Genomic DNA, 17,005 nt, shown 5'->3' on the forward strand with positions numbered 1-17,005 from the left:
TCTCTCTCTCTCTCTCTCTCTCTCTCTCTCTCTCTCTCCTGACATCTTCAAGGATCTACTGTTACCAAGGTCTCTGTATACAGAGGAGTCCTTGCTGTTACTAAGCTACGGTTAGGGTTAAGCTTCCTTCAGGTGCTATCTTTCTGTCACATTTTTCAGGGTGTGGTAGTTGAATGGGCTTCCCCCATTTTTGTGTGTTTGATCTGTCTTTAATGAGATGATAGGAGAGGTTCTTAAAATGCTTTGTAAGTATGAGCTGATTGACAGGCAGAGCATTTGAAGTTGGCGCCAGGCTGGGTGAGCTGCGTGGCCGGGCTGTGCGCACCTCTCAGCTGTGGCGCGGGGTGTGGGAGAGTGGTGAGACGAGAGTGGTAATAAGGGCTGTTTCACTGCCATTCTCTCTTTGACAAGTCTTGACGTCACGCCCAGCCGGGGAACACTGCACACTACGGCAGCACGGGGCTATACACACCTGCAGCTGCCTGGGAGGGGTGGTGACGTTCGCCTTCACATTCCATACATGTAAGGCTGTGTTCTGGTCCTACCTTACCTTGTGATTTCATCCGATGGCCCTTAGCTACAGGAATTGCCACTGTATCATCCATTCTCCTTTTGTTATGATGGTATGAGCTCGTTCAATTCATTATAGTGAGTCCAAGTGTAGTACGAAGGCAGATATGTCTTTAATCTTCTGAAAATTGTTAATGGTCTTGTTTTTACCGATGTGCTTTTCACACTTGAGGCCTTATTGGTGCATTTTTGTCTTGCTTAATCGCGTTTTCTAACTTTCGTACATTGTTTGCACACACCACTTGTAATGCATTCAGTGGATCTACTGGTCCATGGGGAACTCGGCGTTTCTGCACATCCTTTGCTCCCTTCTTGTTGTATCGTCTCGTATCCTCTCGTATTGTATCTTTTCAACCTTCGGGACAACCAGTGTTAGTATCACACCTATAGTCCATGCTACCTCATTACCTGTCACTGTTTCCAGTAATGTATCGGTAATTCTTTATAGTAGGTACGTCCCCCATTCTCCAGATCCCTCAAACAAGCATGAGGAGGATAACACAGATTCATCTCCATTGTGGCAGGTTCCCAGTATTTTGACATCATGATTTTTGACGACCTCTATGGAGACTCCCTCAGCTCAGTGAGCCAAGCAGTGCAGAGTGAAAACCTCCAGCTGCTGCAGGTTGGTATTCTAACCTGTCACCACATTAGTGTATTGAGTTACTGTCATTACTGTGAGAAAAAAAAAATTGATTTAAATAAATATTGAAAATAGATCTGATTTATTTGATGTAGGATGAACTTGACAAAAAAACAATTTTGACATAATATATGACAAAATTGTTTATGTTGAGTTTGTATTGCAAGTGTAATAGTAGCAGCAGCATCATCATAGTTCACTAGACTCCTCTGGCTCATGATTCACAACCCTTCCTGCATCATTCACCCAGTGTGTTGAGTTACACAATTGAATTTTTAGATGCATTTTTTTAATTTATTTATTTAATTTATTTTTCACCCAGTGCATGTTTGTTAACTTCTCTATCTCACTTGCATGTCAATTTCACCCTTTCACTTCATTATATGCATTCATTTCATTGCAGTCCCCTTTTTTCCTGCCCCCTTTTTTATTTATTTTTTTTGAGAAATGATACAGTATACCAGGTTACAGTGTACTTCAGTAACCAGCACATATATCCTAATTGTGGAAACACATTGATCATACATTTCTTTCCTTTATTCTTTCTTCTCTTGTCTCGATATTTTTTTCTGTTTGTGCTGATCAAATGTTGCTTCCAATTGTGAATGTGAAGTTGTGTGAACTGGGATGCATTTAATGTTGCTATGAAGGCATTCTTTTCTGTCTTGTATCTTGTTTCCTTTCCTTGAGTGCTGATTAGTGAAATTAGAAAGACATCATCTCCTAGCACACTTGCAGAATATGTAAAATGCATGACTATTTGTATTAGCTTGTTCATTTATAATATAGAGCATATTTATAAAATTTGTTAGCTTAAATTTTCTTTTCACATAATTAAAATTTTAAAGGAGCTGCTGCAAAATGGACAGTCCACCAACTCACGAGACAACCGTGGGTGGACTCCTCTTCATGTGGCAGCATCCGAGGGCTACGTGGAGGGTGTGCGCCAGCTGCTCACTGCAGGTACATACACCACTTTGCTTTGCTTGATGTTACTGATTCCTCACACGAAGAAGGAGTTAGTTTTCATTATTATTTCTCTGGCACTTTTTTAAGGCAGAATTAGAACTTTGGGAAAGCATTGCCTCACTCATGTAGTGGTAACAGTATGATTGATATTTCCCGCTAAGCCAGGAGAGTGACATCTAGCCTCTTAAGTATTTCAAATCTTATTTTTTTGGGACCAGTTATTTATTTATTTATATATTTTTTAAAATCTTTTTGGACATTGCTGGGTACTATTGTTAGCATAGTGTGCACAAGTAGTTGTTTACCGGACTTGGACAAAGGCAGCTAAGAAAAGCATAGGCAGGAATCCACTTCTGTGTAAAAGATATTTTGATGTTTGACTCTAAAGAATCTAACTAACTGTCTAACAGATTTCCAAGTTTACATCTTTCCTTAGTTTGATTTAAGCCCTCCTTTTACTTGAATTTTTTTTTTATCTGATAGATATTTAAATTTTCAACGCACACACAACACGCACACACACACACACACACACACACACACACACACACACACACACACACACACACACACACACACACACACACACACACACACACACACACACACACACACACACACACACACACACACATGAACATGAAAAAAAATAAAAATAAATAAAATAAATAAATCAAGTAGTAATAAATAAGATGAAAGAAAGAAATACATGTATACATACAGATATATACTTTATTTTGCCATACCCAGTATGGCATGTTGCCTCCACATACCATATTCTCATACAATATTCAATGCTAGATCAGTTGTGTTTTACTATCTATCTATCTATCTATCTATATCTATATCTAGGCTTGCAATCCTATATGGGATGGTCCAGACAAAGCATTGCACACTTGTACACATCTTTTGCACTCTTAAAACCCCATGGCAGTGGCTTAAGAATATTGCCACTGTATCCCCTGCATGCTATAAGAGGCGACTAAGAGGAGTGAAGGGGCTAGGAATCCTATTCCCTCCTGTTTTTCTATGAATAGACAGACAAGGCATATGTTTACTTTGGAAATATTTAATCCTTGATCCATAAAGTAACTGATTTCCTCACTGTGTACTTTTCACACTCATAGATAAGAGTTTAAGTTGCCTTCTGTTCTTTTACAGATGATATTGAAGTTGAAAGTTTATCTCATTGTGGTGTGTCACCTCTGTTTTTGGCATGCCTTGGCAAGACAGAGTCCCACAAGAAGGTGGTGGATATGCTGCTGAGTGCTGGGGCTGATCCCAACATGACTAAAGGGGACAGTTGGAATGTGCCACTACATGCAGGTCAGTGGGTTATTCACACCCCCACACTGTTTTATGTTCTCTTGAAACTTAAATTTCCATGTTGCCAGTCATCTGTCTTCACTATGAGAATCAACTAAAATGTGTCAAACAGCAAGGCAAGTACATAAGAACATAAGAAATAAGGGAAGCTGCAAGAAGCCACCAGGCCTATACGTGGCAGTCCCTGTATGAAATATACCTACCTATTTCCACCTATCATCCCCATCCATAAACCCGTCTAATCTTCTCTTAAAGCTGCCTAATGTCTTGGCATTAACAGCATGATTACTGAGTCCGTTCCATTCATCTACCACTCTATTTGAGAACCAATTTCTTCCTATCTCCTTAAACCTCAATTTTTCAAGCTTGAACCTGTTATTTCTTGTTCTGTCCTGGTTGCTGATCCTAAGAATATTGCTTACATCACCCTTGTTATAACCCTTATACCACTTAAAGACTTCTATCAGGTCCCCTCTTAACCTACATCTTTCTAAAAAAATGTAAACTTAACAGCTTCAATCTTGCCTTGTAAGGAATACTCCTCATCCCCCATATCCTTTTAGTTATTCTCCTTTGTACTGATTCTAATAGACCTATATCTTTCCTGTAATGTGAGGACCACAGCTGCACAGCGTAGTCTAGATGAGTTCTGACCAGCGCCAAATATAACTTTAATATTACTTTGGGATAGTTGTCAAGGATGTGAAAGAAATTAGGTAACTGTAAGAACCAAAGACTTTGTGCATGTAAAGGTGATATGTGAGATTTGCTTAACTGTTGTGACAACAAGCTTACAGGGAATTAGGTGCATCAAATACAGATAGATCACAACAATCATGTGGCTGTCTTTTTCTAGCAGAGTATTGTTTTTGCATAGCTTTCATATAGAAGGGATGCTCAACATTAATCTAAACCTTGCCACAATTCATTCTTAAGGCTACTGACTTTCAGGCTTGTATAACTTCATTACTTATCTGCAAAAATACCTGGTTGCATATCATTGCACAGATGCACAACTTGAAGGAAAGAGAAACCATGTTATAAAATAATTTCTAGTGTTGATTTCATGTTTGTGCTACCAGTTATGAGAGGGAGCATCTGAATAATGTTTTCATTGATAAAAAAATAAATATTTTTGACTGTGGTAGCTCTAGCATCTTTTAATACAAATGACATCAATCTTTGTTTCATGGTTTGTGTGCTCTTTTCTTTTCCACAGCAACAGAGAACAATAGTGTGGAGATTGTGAGGGCATTGCTTGATGGTGGTGCTGACCCAAATATAATTGCCTACAAAAACACAACAGCTCTCCATGCTGCTGCAGAGGTGGTGAGTAGTGAGTCCTGGTCTTGTGGTGGGTGGTTTCTCTGCATACAAGCCTCTTTATTAGTGAGATAAATTTGTCCTTAGGAATTGCATGAAGGGATTTTAAGTCGGTTTGGAATGAATTTAAAGAACGGACAAAATAATTTTCCTCCTGAAGCTGTTAATTATGGCAGAGAGAATACATTAAATTTAATACATCTGTTAATTATAAAGGATGAAATGTAAATGCAAGAGCAGGAAATCTAAGATCCCTGGATACCCTCAGGGAGCCCTGGAGGTGGCGCAGCTTCTCTTGGAAAAGGGTGGAATGCTCAACACCAGCCGTGACACAAGTGAACTCACAGCCCTTCACTGCCTCTGCTTCAACTACAGCCAAAACTGTGAGGCTGTCTACAATGACATGCTGGACCTCTTCCTCTCCCACGATTGTGATTTCGATGCACAGTAGGTCATGGTGCACAACCCAAGGTCTCAGAGATTGTGAACAAGAAAAGTGGTTGACTATTGTTTCTTAGTTTTAAGTTTGACTTAATAGTTTTGGTGGGGATTGCTTATTTTGTTAGATTGTGTGTTATTTTCCAGTGACTATCATGTGCTCAAAACCTTAATTGTGTAATGGTAGACTTCATTAAGATTGCAGTCCAATGTTGTGTATATGTACCTCTCTGGAAATGATGGCTGTATCTGCTGTCCATATGGCATGTAGAGCCTTCAGTAGATGAACAAGGCTGATATATAAGCTCATTTAGAACCTTTCAGAAAGATCATGAATATAAGCACATCCTTGAAGCCCTTGATGGATCATTCTGCCTCTGCAGGATGAATGATGGCACAACGCCCCTGATGCTGGCAGTGCAGATGTGCTGGGACTGGGCAGTGGAGCGGCTGCTGGATGAAGGAGCAGATGTTTATGTCATGAAGTCCAATAACATACTGGTGCTTCATTTTGCTATTCAGTATTCGGGTGGTCCAGCAGACGAAAGGTTCCCCCTCTCCTCCTTTTTTACATCAGAGAATCCATGGACATGCTTGTGAGATATTTTGAAAATGAAATTTCTTATGGTTTTATGAAATTTTATGGAAAAAATCTCATAATTTTTGTTTGCTTGTTTATTTATTTGTTTATTTACTTTTGAAGTGAATTTAGAGATGAGGAGGAAGAAAATACGACTGTCCTTGAGAAGATCTTGAGTCTCACATACCCATCTAGAATTCCACGACAAGGATACAGTGTCTTCCACTTGGCCATCCGGTGGAAGAGGTAAGGAGACATCTGCTGCTGTTTTTTTTTTTTTTTTTTTTTTTTTTTCTGCAAATGCTCCCAGTCTTTTTGTGATCATGAGTGTGCCTGTGGTAAGGTTGGTTCATTGATTGATTTACAGCACCACATCACATGGTGCTGACCTGTATGAAGATTTTGCTGTAGCTGCTGATATTGTAAACCTTAAGTGTCTGGAAATCTCATCTTATAGCACACAGCTGAATGTTGCATCCAGACTGTTGTATTGATTTAATAACAGGTTCCCAAATGTGTATTGAAGCATTGTGATCCACACATTGTAGAATTTTCAGTATCTCCTAAGTTAAAGATGCCAGATAGGGATTTTATTAGACAAGTAGTGATTGGTAATTAAGATCAATTCATTTGTTAGTAACTGCAGCTTCATTAGTAATTTGTCACAGCAGCAAGAATAGCTGTACATGGACAGGGAGTGCTGTGGGGATTTCTGCAATGGCCATTTCTTGCATTGATCAATATAGAAGAAAGGAAAGCACTCAAGAAGTAGGGTTTAACTGCTGTGTGAGGGATGGCACCATAAGACCATTACTACCACCTTAAGAGTATATTTTCTCTCCACAGGTACAAAGGCCTCCGCATCCTGATGGATGATGATCTTAATCCTGATGAGTTCCTGCAAGAAATGGACAGTGCCATTATTGATTGTGATGAGAGTTGTGCGGTTAGTGATACCAGATTGAGTACTTTTCATTAAAGGTTGATAGATAATAGGCTGGTGAACTACAGTAGTGTGAAGTGTATCCCCACCATAGACTTACTGCTCCAGATACCATTATGAGTGAGTAATAATGAAGGAGGGAGTCTTGACAAGCTAGTCACCTCTTGGTTGTTGGAGTAGATGGATGTCTTTGTTTTTCTGGCCACTTGTTCTGTAGCAGATTGCTCTCTAGGACTTATTGTTCTGACACTCCTTTGTTGAGTGCCCCACAGTATGCAGATTGATAGTTTTGAAATGTAGACTAGATGCCATTTTGGTTATAAACTTAATGAATTTCCAAATGCAAGAAAGGCATGGAATGATAGGAGACCTGATGGAGGTCTTTAATTGGTATGAACATTTTAGGAAGATGCTGGCTATATTTATAAAGGTAACTGGTGGTACTGAATACAGGAATTAGTTTGTGTGCGGTAAGTGGTCTTTTGCTGGCATTCATGTTTATTCAAACCATATGAAATAGTCATCATTAAAAGAAGTGTACTTATTTAATTAGAAATTGAACTTTTAAAATAGTGTAATGTATTGCATTTTCTTGTGTTTATATTACTGTTGACCATGTTAATTGTTATTCCGGTACATGATGCATTCTGGTGAATCACACCACAGTGTTTGGACACTTTTTCTTCATGGTGTAGGTTTTGTCACCTTGTTTTGCATTTCAGGTGCCTCTTATTGTAGAAATCAACACATCCCTCGACACTCCATTGGGATTTCTCCTCTTCCAATCTCTCAGTCGAGGAGTTGTGGATGCAGCGAAGTACATGATTGACAAAGGTGTGTTGCAGTGCTGTTTATGAGACTCTGATGCTTAAGTAAGTTTATGTATGAACACATTAACTGGTTAAGTTTTCATCATGTTTTTAGATCCATTTCTTTAAACTATCAAAGGACATTCATGACTACCATGTTCTACCTCTGCTCCAATAGTTTCAAATTATTGCTTCTCCGTTTTAAGATATAGGCTCCAACAAACAGTGCAACCCAAGACATCAATAGGTGTCAGTTCATAGATATCCAACCCTTCAGCTCATGCAGGGAAGCCACAGAATGCCAGACTTCTGATGTCTGTAAAATTTCTGATCAAGGCATAGCAAACTTAGTATTGTTCAATGACTCAAAACTCAATTCCTCCATCAATCAGCTCAACACAATCAGGCATATAACTATCTCCTCTTCATTGACACATGGCTGTTGACCTCTTCTACAATGAATGTCCTCAGTCTATCATTTACTTTATAATCTAAAACTGGAAATTTCACATCTCATCTCTAGTTAAAACCGCTTCTATGAAGTAAGGCATTCTTAGTCATCTCTGCCAGTTTTCTTCACCCCCCACCCCCCAAGCTAATAACCCTGAATCATTCACATTGATCTTGTTTGTCTCCTGGAATATGTACTTGAATCTAGTTATGATTTCATCAACACATCATATATAGTTATCATCTACGTGTCATCATATTTACTATTGGGAAAACTCTGGTATGAGAAATTCATGAAAAAAGTGAAGAAAACAAACTATTTTGACAGCATAGAAAATTGATAATTTTCAGGTAAAAAAAAAAAAAAAAAAAAAAAAGAATGACATGCACAGTTTTTTTTACTTTTGTTGCTCAGCCTCATACCAGGTTAGAGTTTTCTCAGTAGTACATGTATCTGATTATTATCACCATTGGCCTTCTCACTCATTCACACCTTCCTCATTTGGCTCCTTCAATATGTACACAGGCAGCTGCATCAATGCTCTCAAGCCTGGTGTGCTCCCTCCCCTGGTGGCAGCTCTCAAGAACCGCTACCCAGGGGCCTATGAAGCAGGTGGTCTGGGTCAGGAGATCCTTCAATATCTGCTGGACCGAGGGGTTGACATCATGTACAGAACAAGGTATTGCTGATGGCTTTTATTTGGCCTTCTTTTTACTTTCTCTCTCTCCAAGGAGAGTGGACTGTAATGACTCAAGTTGTTGTTGCTGTATTGTCAGTATTGTTAGAATCTTGAAAAGTTTATTACTGTTATAAACTTGTATTTTCTGCATCAAATTATAGGTAATATGTAGTGTAAAAGAATTTGTGTTGAGTATTACATGAGACTTACTGGAGGATACTGTATTGTTTGTGCTGTTTCAAGTTTATATATTTTGAGAAAAGAAGTTATTGATTACATAATGTAACCACCAAGTCATGATGGACACTGTGAATGGTATATGTGAAATTCAGTAGCTAGTGTGAAAGTACCTACATTGCTAGATTTATGGTGTTATGGTGTTTGTTAAGATTTTATAATGATTTTTTTATTTTTTTTATTTTTTCAATATTCCATCATCTGGTGAAGAGATTCATGGCCATTTGTGTGTTTTAATTAAGGTTATAGTAGTAAAGATTCCAACAAAATTTGTGAGAAGTACATAATTAGCAGTGGAGTAGCTTGCAGTGTTAACTTTCTGTATCTCAAGTTCTGTATAAAATTGCAAAGTGCAGGCAGTGTAGGATTGTACAGGGATTGCAAGACTAAAGGAACATTGGGGTGGTAACAAATTTGGATTCAAAACTAAAATTATTCAAGTATCTTCACACCAAGAACTGTAAGCTAGGTCATTGTTTGTATATCACCTAATTATCTCCATCTCAGTTATTTAAGTGATGTAGACAACAAAGTATTCAACAAACAATTAGTTGGGAGTAGAATAGTGTTGGTTTTTGGGGTGATGGTGTTGGTAGTGATGAAGTGCATGCATTACCAGGGAGAAGGACTTGCTTCCTGCTGCCCTCAATGTGTCCTCACTCTTCAATGTGGTGGGCTTTTTCCGGCTGCTACAACATGGAGTTCCTGCTCATCGTATATACACCCCTGGAATCCTTTATGGCCTCCTGCACCACTACCAGGATGTCCCGTGAGTCTTTGCAAACTCTCCTTACACTGGCACGTTTTGTTTTGTGCTTGTTTTTCAGAAATTTTAGGATTTTTGAACTTCTTGTTCTGTGCAGACTATCTTTTACATATCCCTTATTTTTCATTGCAACTTTTCTTCATTCTCTGACTTCCAATGTATGGCACACTCTGATTCTTCCCTTTCATGGAGATCTCAATTCTTGGAGACTTCAGTGTCCACCACTGGTTTTCCTCTCTCTTCACTGATGAACCTGGTGAGCCTTTAAGTATCAAAACAAGCTGTATCAAATGTCATATTGATCCAACTATTTATTAAGAAAATACTTTTTTATATCTTGTAGGGTCCATATTTATCCTCCTTGCTATTTGTATAATCGAGTATTTCAAGTTTGCTACTGTACCATATACTTGGTGAGCCATCTCTCTTGGAAATATTGCATGTTAGTAGAAAAGGAGAGGAATGAGAAAACATTGTGTATTTATACATACTGCATAATTTTAAGATGCTGAACTAAATGTAGTTTGTATTATAATAATACAGTTACCCTCATCACAGATTATACAAGGCTTACAAGATGTTTCCTTGGCTGGTGGTGTCCTGGATACGCACTGCTAACCTCTTCATCCCACAATTGTCTATTGGTACCATTGAGACTTTTAACACAGACTGGAATGTGTCTGATGAAAACCTCACACAAGCTTGGCAGGAGCTGGAGACACTCGTTGGTATGTCAAAGTTTATTCACTCATCATTTAACTTTTTTTTTAGTTTAACTCTTTCACTGGTATTTTGCACATCTTTCATTGATCACTAACCTCTCAAAGCTCTTTTTATTGATCTACAACCACTTCCAACGATTATACTGGCTAGAAATTGCAAAATCTCATTTTTTAATCCCTTTCTTGTAGATGTTTATAAAAACTTCATACATTATTTCTAATGCTGTTAAAAGATTAACTTTTTTTTGTATGGAGGAAGAGTGGTAAGGGCAAAGGCAAGGAGAGGGAAATTATAGAAGGATGGAGATCATGACAAGCTGAACAATCTTTCGATGTTATGATGGTGGCGACTACAATGCATCAACAGAGGTGGCCTTTCTTGAACTCCCTTTTTTCTGCCTTCCAGTCACTCCTTCTCCCATATGGAATCCTAAACCTGCTAATTGCAAAACTGGAAAAAGTGTAGAGATAAACTAGAAACCAGACACATGCTGCTAATCCTTTAACATTTGCAGCAACTCCTAAAAGTCTCCAGCATTTGTGTGTGCTGAAGGTGCGTTGTGTACTGGGTGAGATGAGAGGCTGGGAGAAGCTGCAGGACTCCTTGAAAAAGCTACATGCCCACACAATGATGCCAGATCCCATTCTTGATTTGCTGCACTTGAGATGGGTATGCCATGGGGCATTTGTATTATATACTTATAGATGTATGTAGATACCGTGCTCCTAGAGGATTATATAAGAAGGCTAAAAATCCAGATATCACATTCATATATACATAATTGTACACATTTTCATATTGCTAACAGTTATTAATTTCAAGACTATACATATTTTATAGTATCAATAACTGAAATTTGAAGTGATAAGGTTTCTTTCTGGCTGACATGACAGTTTTCCATAACTTGCAGGTGAAGACAAACACATTACAACTTACTCCTCCAGCCAGCTCCAGGCACCTTTATATAACTACCAAGTCATCACAGAGTAGTAGTGATGAAGAAGAACTCTAAACACAGTAGTCAAGAAAACAGAAGACCAGAAAATGTTAAAGGTAAAAGTTTCATAACTACTTTTGAGAAATCTGGATGATTAATGAAATAGTCATACTACTTTCATAGGTGTTTATGGCAAGTGATAGTGTGGGAGTATTTGGACCCTCTGTTTATAGTCCCATCCATTCTAACACGCAATGACATTCCATATAGCTGCTGCTCATCACCACCTAGTAGTCATCCCTTGATTCCTTTCATAACTTCTACTTCTGACCTAAATTTCCTGGCACACTATTAAGGCAGCACCCACAATGCAATGCCTGCCACTAAGCAGTATGAGTGAAGCTCCCCTAGAAGTGGTTTTAGCTAGAGATGAGATGTGAAGTTTCGAGTTTAGATGTTATAAGTAAAGGACAGACTGAGGATGTTCAGCATAGGAAGAAAAGGGAGACAGTTGAGTGTCATTGAAGAAGAGGGATAGTTGTCTGCAAGGTTATGTTGAGTTGATAGATGGAGGAATTGAGTTTTTGATGCATTGAACAATAAATATGAAGTTTGCTCTGCCTCAATCATAAATTTTAGAGAGATCACAAGTCAGGCATTCTGTGGCTTCCCTGCATGAACTGTTTACTTCCTAAAGGATTGGATGTCTATGAAATGTGGAAGAGTGTAGGGTGGTTTCACCAGTGTAAGAGTGGATAGGACGAGAAGATTGGTTTAGAAGATCACTGATGAATAATAGGAAGAGTGGGTGACAGGACAGAACTGTGAGGAACACCACTGTTAATAGATTTAGGAGAACAATGACTGTCTACCACAGCAGCAATAGAACAGTTAGAAGGAAACTTGAGATGAAGTTACAAAGAGAAGGATAAAAGCCGTAGAGGGTAGTTTAGAAATCAGGGCTTTATGCCTGACTCTTGTTAAGTCTTTGATATATATATATCTAAGGCAATAGCAAAAGTTTCACCAAAATCTCCAAAAGAGGATGATCAAGACTCAGTAAGGAAAGCCAGAATATCACCAGTAGAGCAGCCTTGATGGAAACCGTACTGATGATCAGATAGAAGGTTGTGAAGTGTTAAGATGTTTAAGAATCTCCCTGTTGAGGATAGATTTAAAAACTAAAGCAGGAAAATAAAGCAATAGGACAGTAGTTTGAGGGATTAGAGATCACCCCTTTTTCGGAGCAGGCTGAATGTAGGCAAACTTCCAGCAAGAAGGAAAGGTAGATATTGATAGTTGAAAGGGTTTGGCTAGGTAAGGTGCAAGCATGGAGGCACAGTTTTGGAGAATAATAGGAAGGACCTCATCAGGTCCATAAACCTTCCAAGGGTTTAGGCCAGTGAGGGCATGGAAAACATCACTGTGAAGGATTCTTGATGGGTAGCATGAAGTAGTCAGAGGATTGAGGAATAAATCCAAGGTAGAATTTTTAGCAAAGGTTTGAGCAAAGACTTCATCAGTTTTATAAATAGATGAGATGGCAGTGGTGCCATCAGGTTGAAATAAAGGAGGGGAAAATGAAGAGGCAAAGTTATTAGATGTTTTTGGCTAGGTGCCAGAAGGCACAGTTTTTGGCTAGTTGGAGAACAGACCTGATATTATTCTGGGCAGAAATATACAGCGCATGAAATTCAGGTGATGGGAGGTTTGAGTACCTTTTGTGGGCCACCTCTGTCATGTACACCACAATAATAGGCTGTACCTAATCCTTCCAAACCGTGGTTTAGGTTGAGAGGAAGAGTGAGGAATGTGCACCTCCATGCCACACACTGTTATGCACTCAGCACACAGAGGCACCTCCAACCTCTCCTGAGGAGAGGTTTGAGGGATAGGGCAAGATACAGATACGAGATTGTGATTGAAGGACCCCAACAGAGAAGACAGGGTAACAGCATAAACAGGATTAGAGGTTAGGAAAAGGTCAAGAATGTTGGGTGCATCTCCAAGATGGTCAGGTATATGAGTAGGGTGTTGTACCAGTTACTCTAGGTCGTGGAGGGTAGCAAAGTTAAAGGCTAGTTCACCAGGATGGTCAGTGAATGGAGAGGAAAGCCAAAGCTGGTGGTGAACACTGAAGTCTCCAAGAGTGGTAATTAAGGGAAGTCAGAATGTGCTCCACTTTGGAAGTTAAGTAGTCAAAATTTCTTAGTCAGAGGAGTTAGGTAAGAGATATACAGCACAAATAAATTTAGTTTGAGAGTGACTCTGTAGTTGTAGCCAGATGGTGGAAAACTCGGAAGATTCAAGAGTGTGGACACAAGAGCAGGTTAAATCATTGCACACAGATGCAACATCCAGCGTTGGACTGAAAATGAGGATAGAGAAAGTAGGAGGGAACAGAAAAGAGGCTACTTTCAGTTGCCTCAGACATCTGTGTTTCAGTGAGGAAAAGATGGAGGTTTAGTAGAGGAGGAAGGGCAAGTGGAAGGTAGAGAGAAGGGGGCATGTACCAAGACAGATGTGAATGCAAGTGTTTTAGGTTGAGAGTCATAGGTTTTTGTCATTATGTGGACTTTTAGGGCCTTCTTGAAGGTGTTGACTATTGCATTTTACTAATTAAAAACAGATGCAATAATATAATTTAAAATCTCACATACTTGACAGAGTTGACTCTCTTCTCAGTGATCCACCTATGAAAGTGAATGCGGTGTTGGTGTGAGGCAAGCAGTGACGCTCAGCATTTTTCAAAGTATGGACTTAGTATGGGAATGCTGCTGCTCCTGCATTGCTTCACATGCCTTCCTGCAATGAAAGCTTTGGATCCATCATGAAGGAAAAGTAAATAAATATGTCATCATACTTTCTTAAATAAAAGAAATACTCAACCATATTTTTTTATGCTCATTGTTTACCTAAATGTATGTTCCTGAGGTTTCCATGTGTAGAATAACAGGGCAGATAAATCCCATAGTCACATGTACATGCTTACAGAGGATTCCAAGGCTTCAAAAGAACTCTGGTCTTCTGCAAAGGAGAAAATGAAGCTATTGTGAATCAGTTACTGAAATATGGATTAATCACAATCATCATCAGTCACTTGGCTGATAAAGCACTTGGAGAGGAAGAAACATACAAAATGATACACTGCACTAAAATATAGGAAAGTGCAATGTAAATTAAAGTTTTAACCATCAATGCTGAGGCATATTTTAATAAAAATTTGGATGGTATGCAAGCAATACACTATAAGAGAAATACAATTATTAACTGTCATTACAGTTACGAGTGGTAATTAATGGAACAAACAAGTCAAGAGTCACAGCAATCTGAATTTGGAGCAGATTAGTTGACCATTTGGTACGGTCTTATGAATGACATTGGTATTAGTGAGAAGTTTGTTACCATGATTTGAGATCAGAGGAATCTTATGAGAAAATACTTATAAATTTCAGACAAATACTCTGTTCTGGTATAAATATGAAAAATAATGGAGTAGAATAGCCATGCACTTCATATAGCTCAGGATCTAAGGCAGAAACTAAAGGATGGAAAATTAGTAATATGATTTTGGTAGTGATAGTCTACCGAGACACCAAGGGTGAGTGACATGTTGCCTCATCCTTGCTGAGAGACAAAAGGGAACACAGGGTCATGTTGCAATCTAGTTGGAAGGCTTGTAGAGGGCAGGATAGGAAACAAGGCTGAAAAAAATTGTGAGATCCCGGAAAACTTTTGTTGTCCATGTGCACAGACAGATTCTTGAGCAGCTGTTACTCATTTCTGAGCTGCACCTTTGGGAGGAACTGTACTCGTACATCCCTCCAGTTTCCCTAGTAGCACTGAGACTGACTCTGAAGCAGCTTACGTAAAGACAGAACTGTCAGTTGGGCCAGTGATTACTGCTTTGTTATAGTTAAACGTCACACAGACGTCACTACCTGAATGGTGGGGCGGGATGTCATGACAACAGCCAGTCTCGCTACGTGTCTCTATTTTAGCTTAGTTTACCCTGAATTTACTTTCATAAGTGCCTTCATCATTCACAATTGACACCAAAACATAATTTTACCAATTAAGTCAGGATCTCAAACATACACAACCAGAGTTACATCCTTATCCGACGCTTTGCTGAGACGTTATTTGAAACTAGTTGGACATTGCCCTAGAAATTATTAGTTGGGCTTAACTAACCCTGCCCATAATCAGTAAAGACTGATAGGCTGTTGGCATGTGACATGTTGTCAGGATCCTGATCAAGGCGATGACAAAACCCGCTGGAAAGGTCTACTAGTTACAAAACAATAAAATAACGGTATTATAATGAGAAGTTTGTTCAGGAGGCAGCCGAATGCAGGAGCACTGAGCCCAATCACCTGTATTCACATCAAACGTCAGCCACCCACCTATCTCAAATGTCCGTCTGGCTCCGTCACTGGTACTCACTTCCACACGGCTTGCCAATCTCTACTCTCAGGCAATCTTCGCTTGTCTGCTTTCCCGAAGTTTCCAGGAGTCCCCTCACAACGGCTGCCACGTCGACACTGCCCCGGCAGACCCGAGTTCCTAGCCTGAGACAAAGTCAAGAGTTTCATTGATTCACACACTTGAACATCTTTCCTCGTCCTTGGTCTGGAGAGAGAGAGAGAGAGAGAGAGAGAGAGAGAGAGATTTCGAAGGAAAAAATCTTCATAAAAATCTCATGGTCTGAAAACTGCTTCATTAGACTCGTATGAACTTTGCTAACGAGTCTCTCATTTTTTTTCTTCCCATGCGCAAAGCAGCTGCGTGTAAAACAGTGATTTATATTATATTTATTTTTTCGTTATAATCAATGGAGGATTTTGCTATGGGCGACATGGGCATTCGCTCAGGCCGGCATCACCATGTGGGCGGCATATATCGAGCATGACTAAAACTGATTTATCTTTCATTCCCACTACTCTGCTACATTACTGTACACTGAAGTCTGTAACAATGTTTGCTGGTGTAATTTCGATTATCTTAATAAATAATGAAATAAATATGTTGATTTCATAGGCGGGGGAGGGTAGGGGGCACCGAAGTTGAGGTTTGCTTAAGGCTAGCTTGTCATGCAAGCCAACTCCGCCACTGGGTATAACCATGAATTATATAAGTATGAACTTGTTGAGGGCTGATGTGCGTATAGTAGACGTTTGCATCGTGAAGGCATTTAAAATGAGATCATGTGTTCGAGGGAAGATATCTATTATTATTATTATTATTATTATTATTATTATTATTATTATTATTATTATTATTACTACTACTACTACTACTACTTCTACTACTACTACTACTACTACTACTACTACTACTACTACTACTACTATCACTATTATTATTAGCAATAGTCGAGCGTTGTTCCTTGACTGTTCTCAAATAAGATAGGAACAAAAGGTGACAGGAGGGAGAGAGCGAAGTGAGAGGGGAAAGGGAGAGGTTAAGGAATAAATAGGAAGATATGAGAAATATCAAAGAGAGGAAAAGTGATCGAAAAGAAGAGAGGGGAACAAATGTACTGTACAAGAACAGCTTACAGAAAACAAATAAATAAAAAGGAAAGAAAACAAGACTGGTCAACGTTATT

At 39.0% G+C, this 17,005-nt stretch overlaps 1 protein-coding gene across 10 annotated transcripts; it reads left to right on the forward strand.

Moving 5' to 3' along the window:
* The first annotated feature begins 310 nt into the window (after positions 1–310).
* LOC135105121 (ankyrin-1-like) lies at positions 311–14,287 on the forward strand. 10 transcript variants are annotated; one of them, XM_064013132.1, is made up of 16 exons: positions 312–623; positions 1,095–1,195; positions 2,062–2,176; positions 3,344–3,508; positions 4,728–4,837; positions 5,100–5,278; positions 5,653–5,865; positions 5,973–6,095; positions 6,696–6,795; positions 7,515–7,626; positions 8,578–8,731; positions 9,588–9,737; positions 10,293–10,462; positions 10,972–11,126; positions 11,368–11,510; positions 14,080–14,287. In XM_064013132.1, the coding sequence occupies exons 2-15, from the start codon at positions 1,115–1,117 to the stop codon at positions 11,467–11,469; spliced, it is 1,929 nt and encodes a 642-aa protein (XP_063869202.1). In that variant the 5' UTR covers positions 312–623; positions 1,095–1,114; the 3' UTR covers positions 11,470–11,510; positions 14,080–14,287. The 10 variants fall into 10 exon arrangements, 9 of the variants coding, with proteins under 9 accessions (XP_063869207.1, XP_063869202.1, XP_063869201.1 ...); XM_064013131.1 differs by having other exon boundaries at positions 312–522; positions 1,042–1,195; XM_064013130.1 differs by having other exon boundaries at positions 312–522; positions 14,062–14,287.
* Positions 14,288–17,005: the final 2,718 nt, after the last annotated feature.

This window comes from Scylla paramamosain, chromosome 11 (assembly GCF_035594125.1).
Source record: "Scylla paramamosain isolate STU-SP2022 chromosome 11, ASM3559412v1, whole genome shotgun sequence".
Lineage (NCBI taxonomy): Eukaryota > Metazoa > Arthropoda > Malacostraca > Decapoda > Portunidae > Scylla > Scylla paramamosain.

Coding starts and splice junctions, on each gene's coding strand:
- LOC135105121 (XM_064013132.1), top strand. CDS start 1,115: ATGATTTTTGACGACCTCTATGGAGACTCCCTCAGCTCAGTGAGCCAA. Junction 4,838..5,099: donor TCCATGCTGCTGCAGAGGTG/GTGAGTAGTGAG, acceptor GGATACCCTCAG/GGAGCCCTGGAGGTGGCGCA. Junction 6,096..6,695: donor TTGGCCATCCGGTGGAAGAG/GTAAGGAGACAT, acceptor TTCTCTCCACAG/GTACAAAGGCCTCCGCATCC.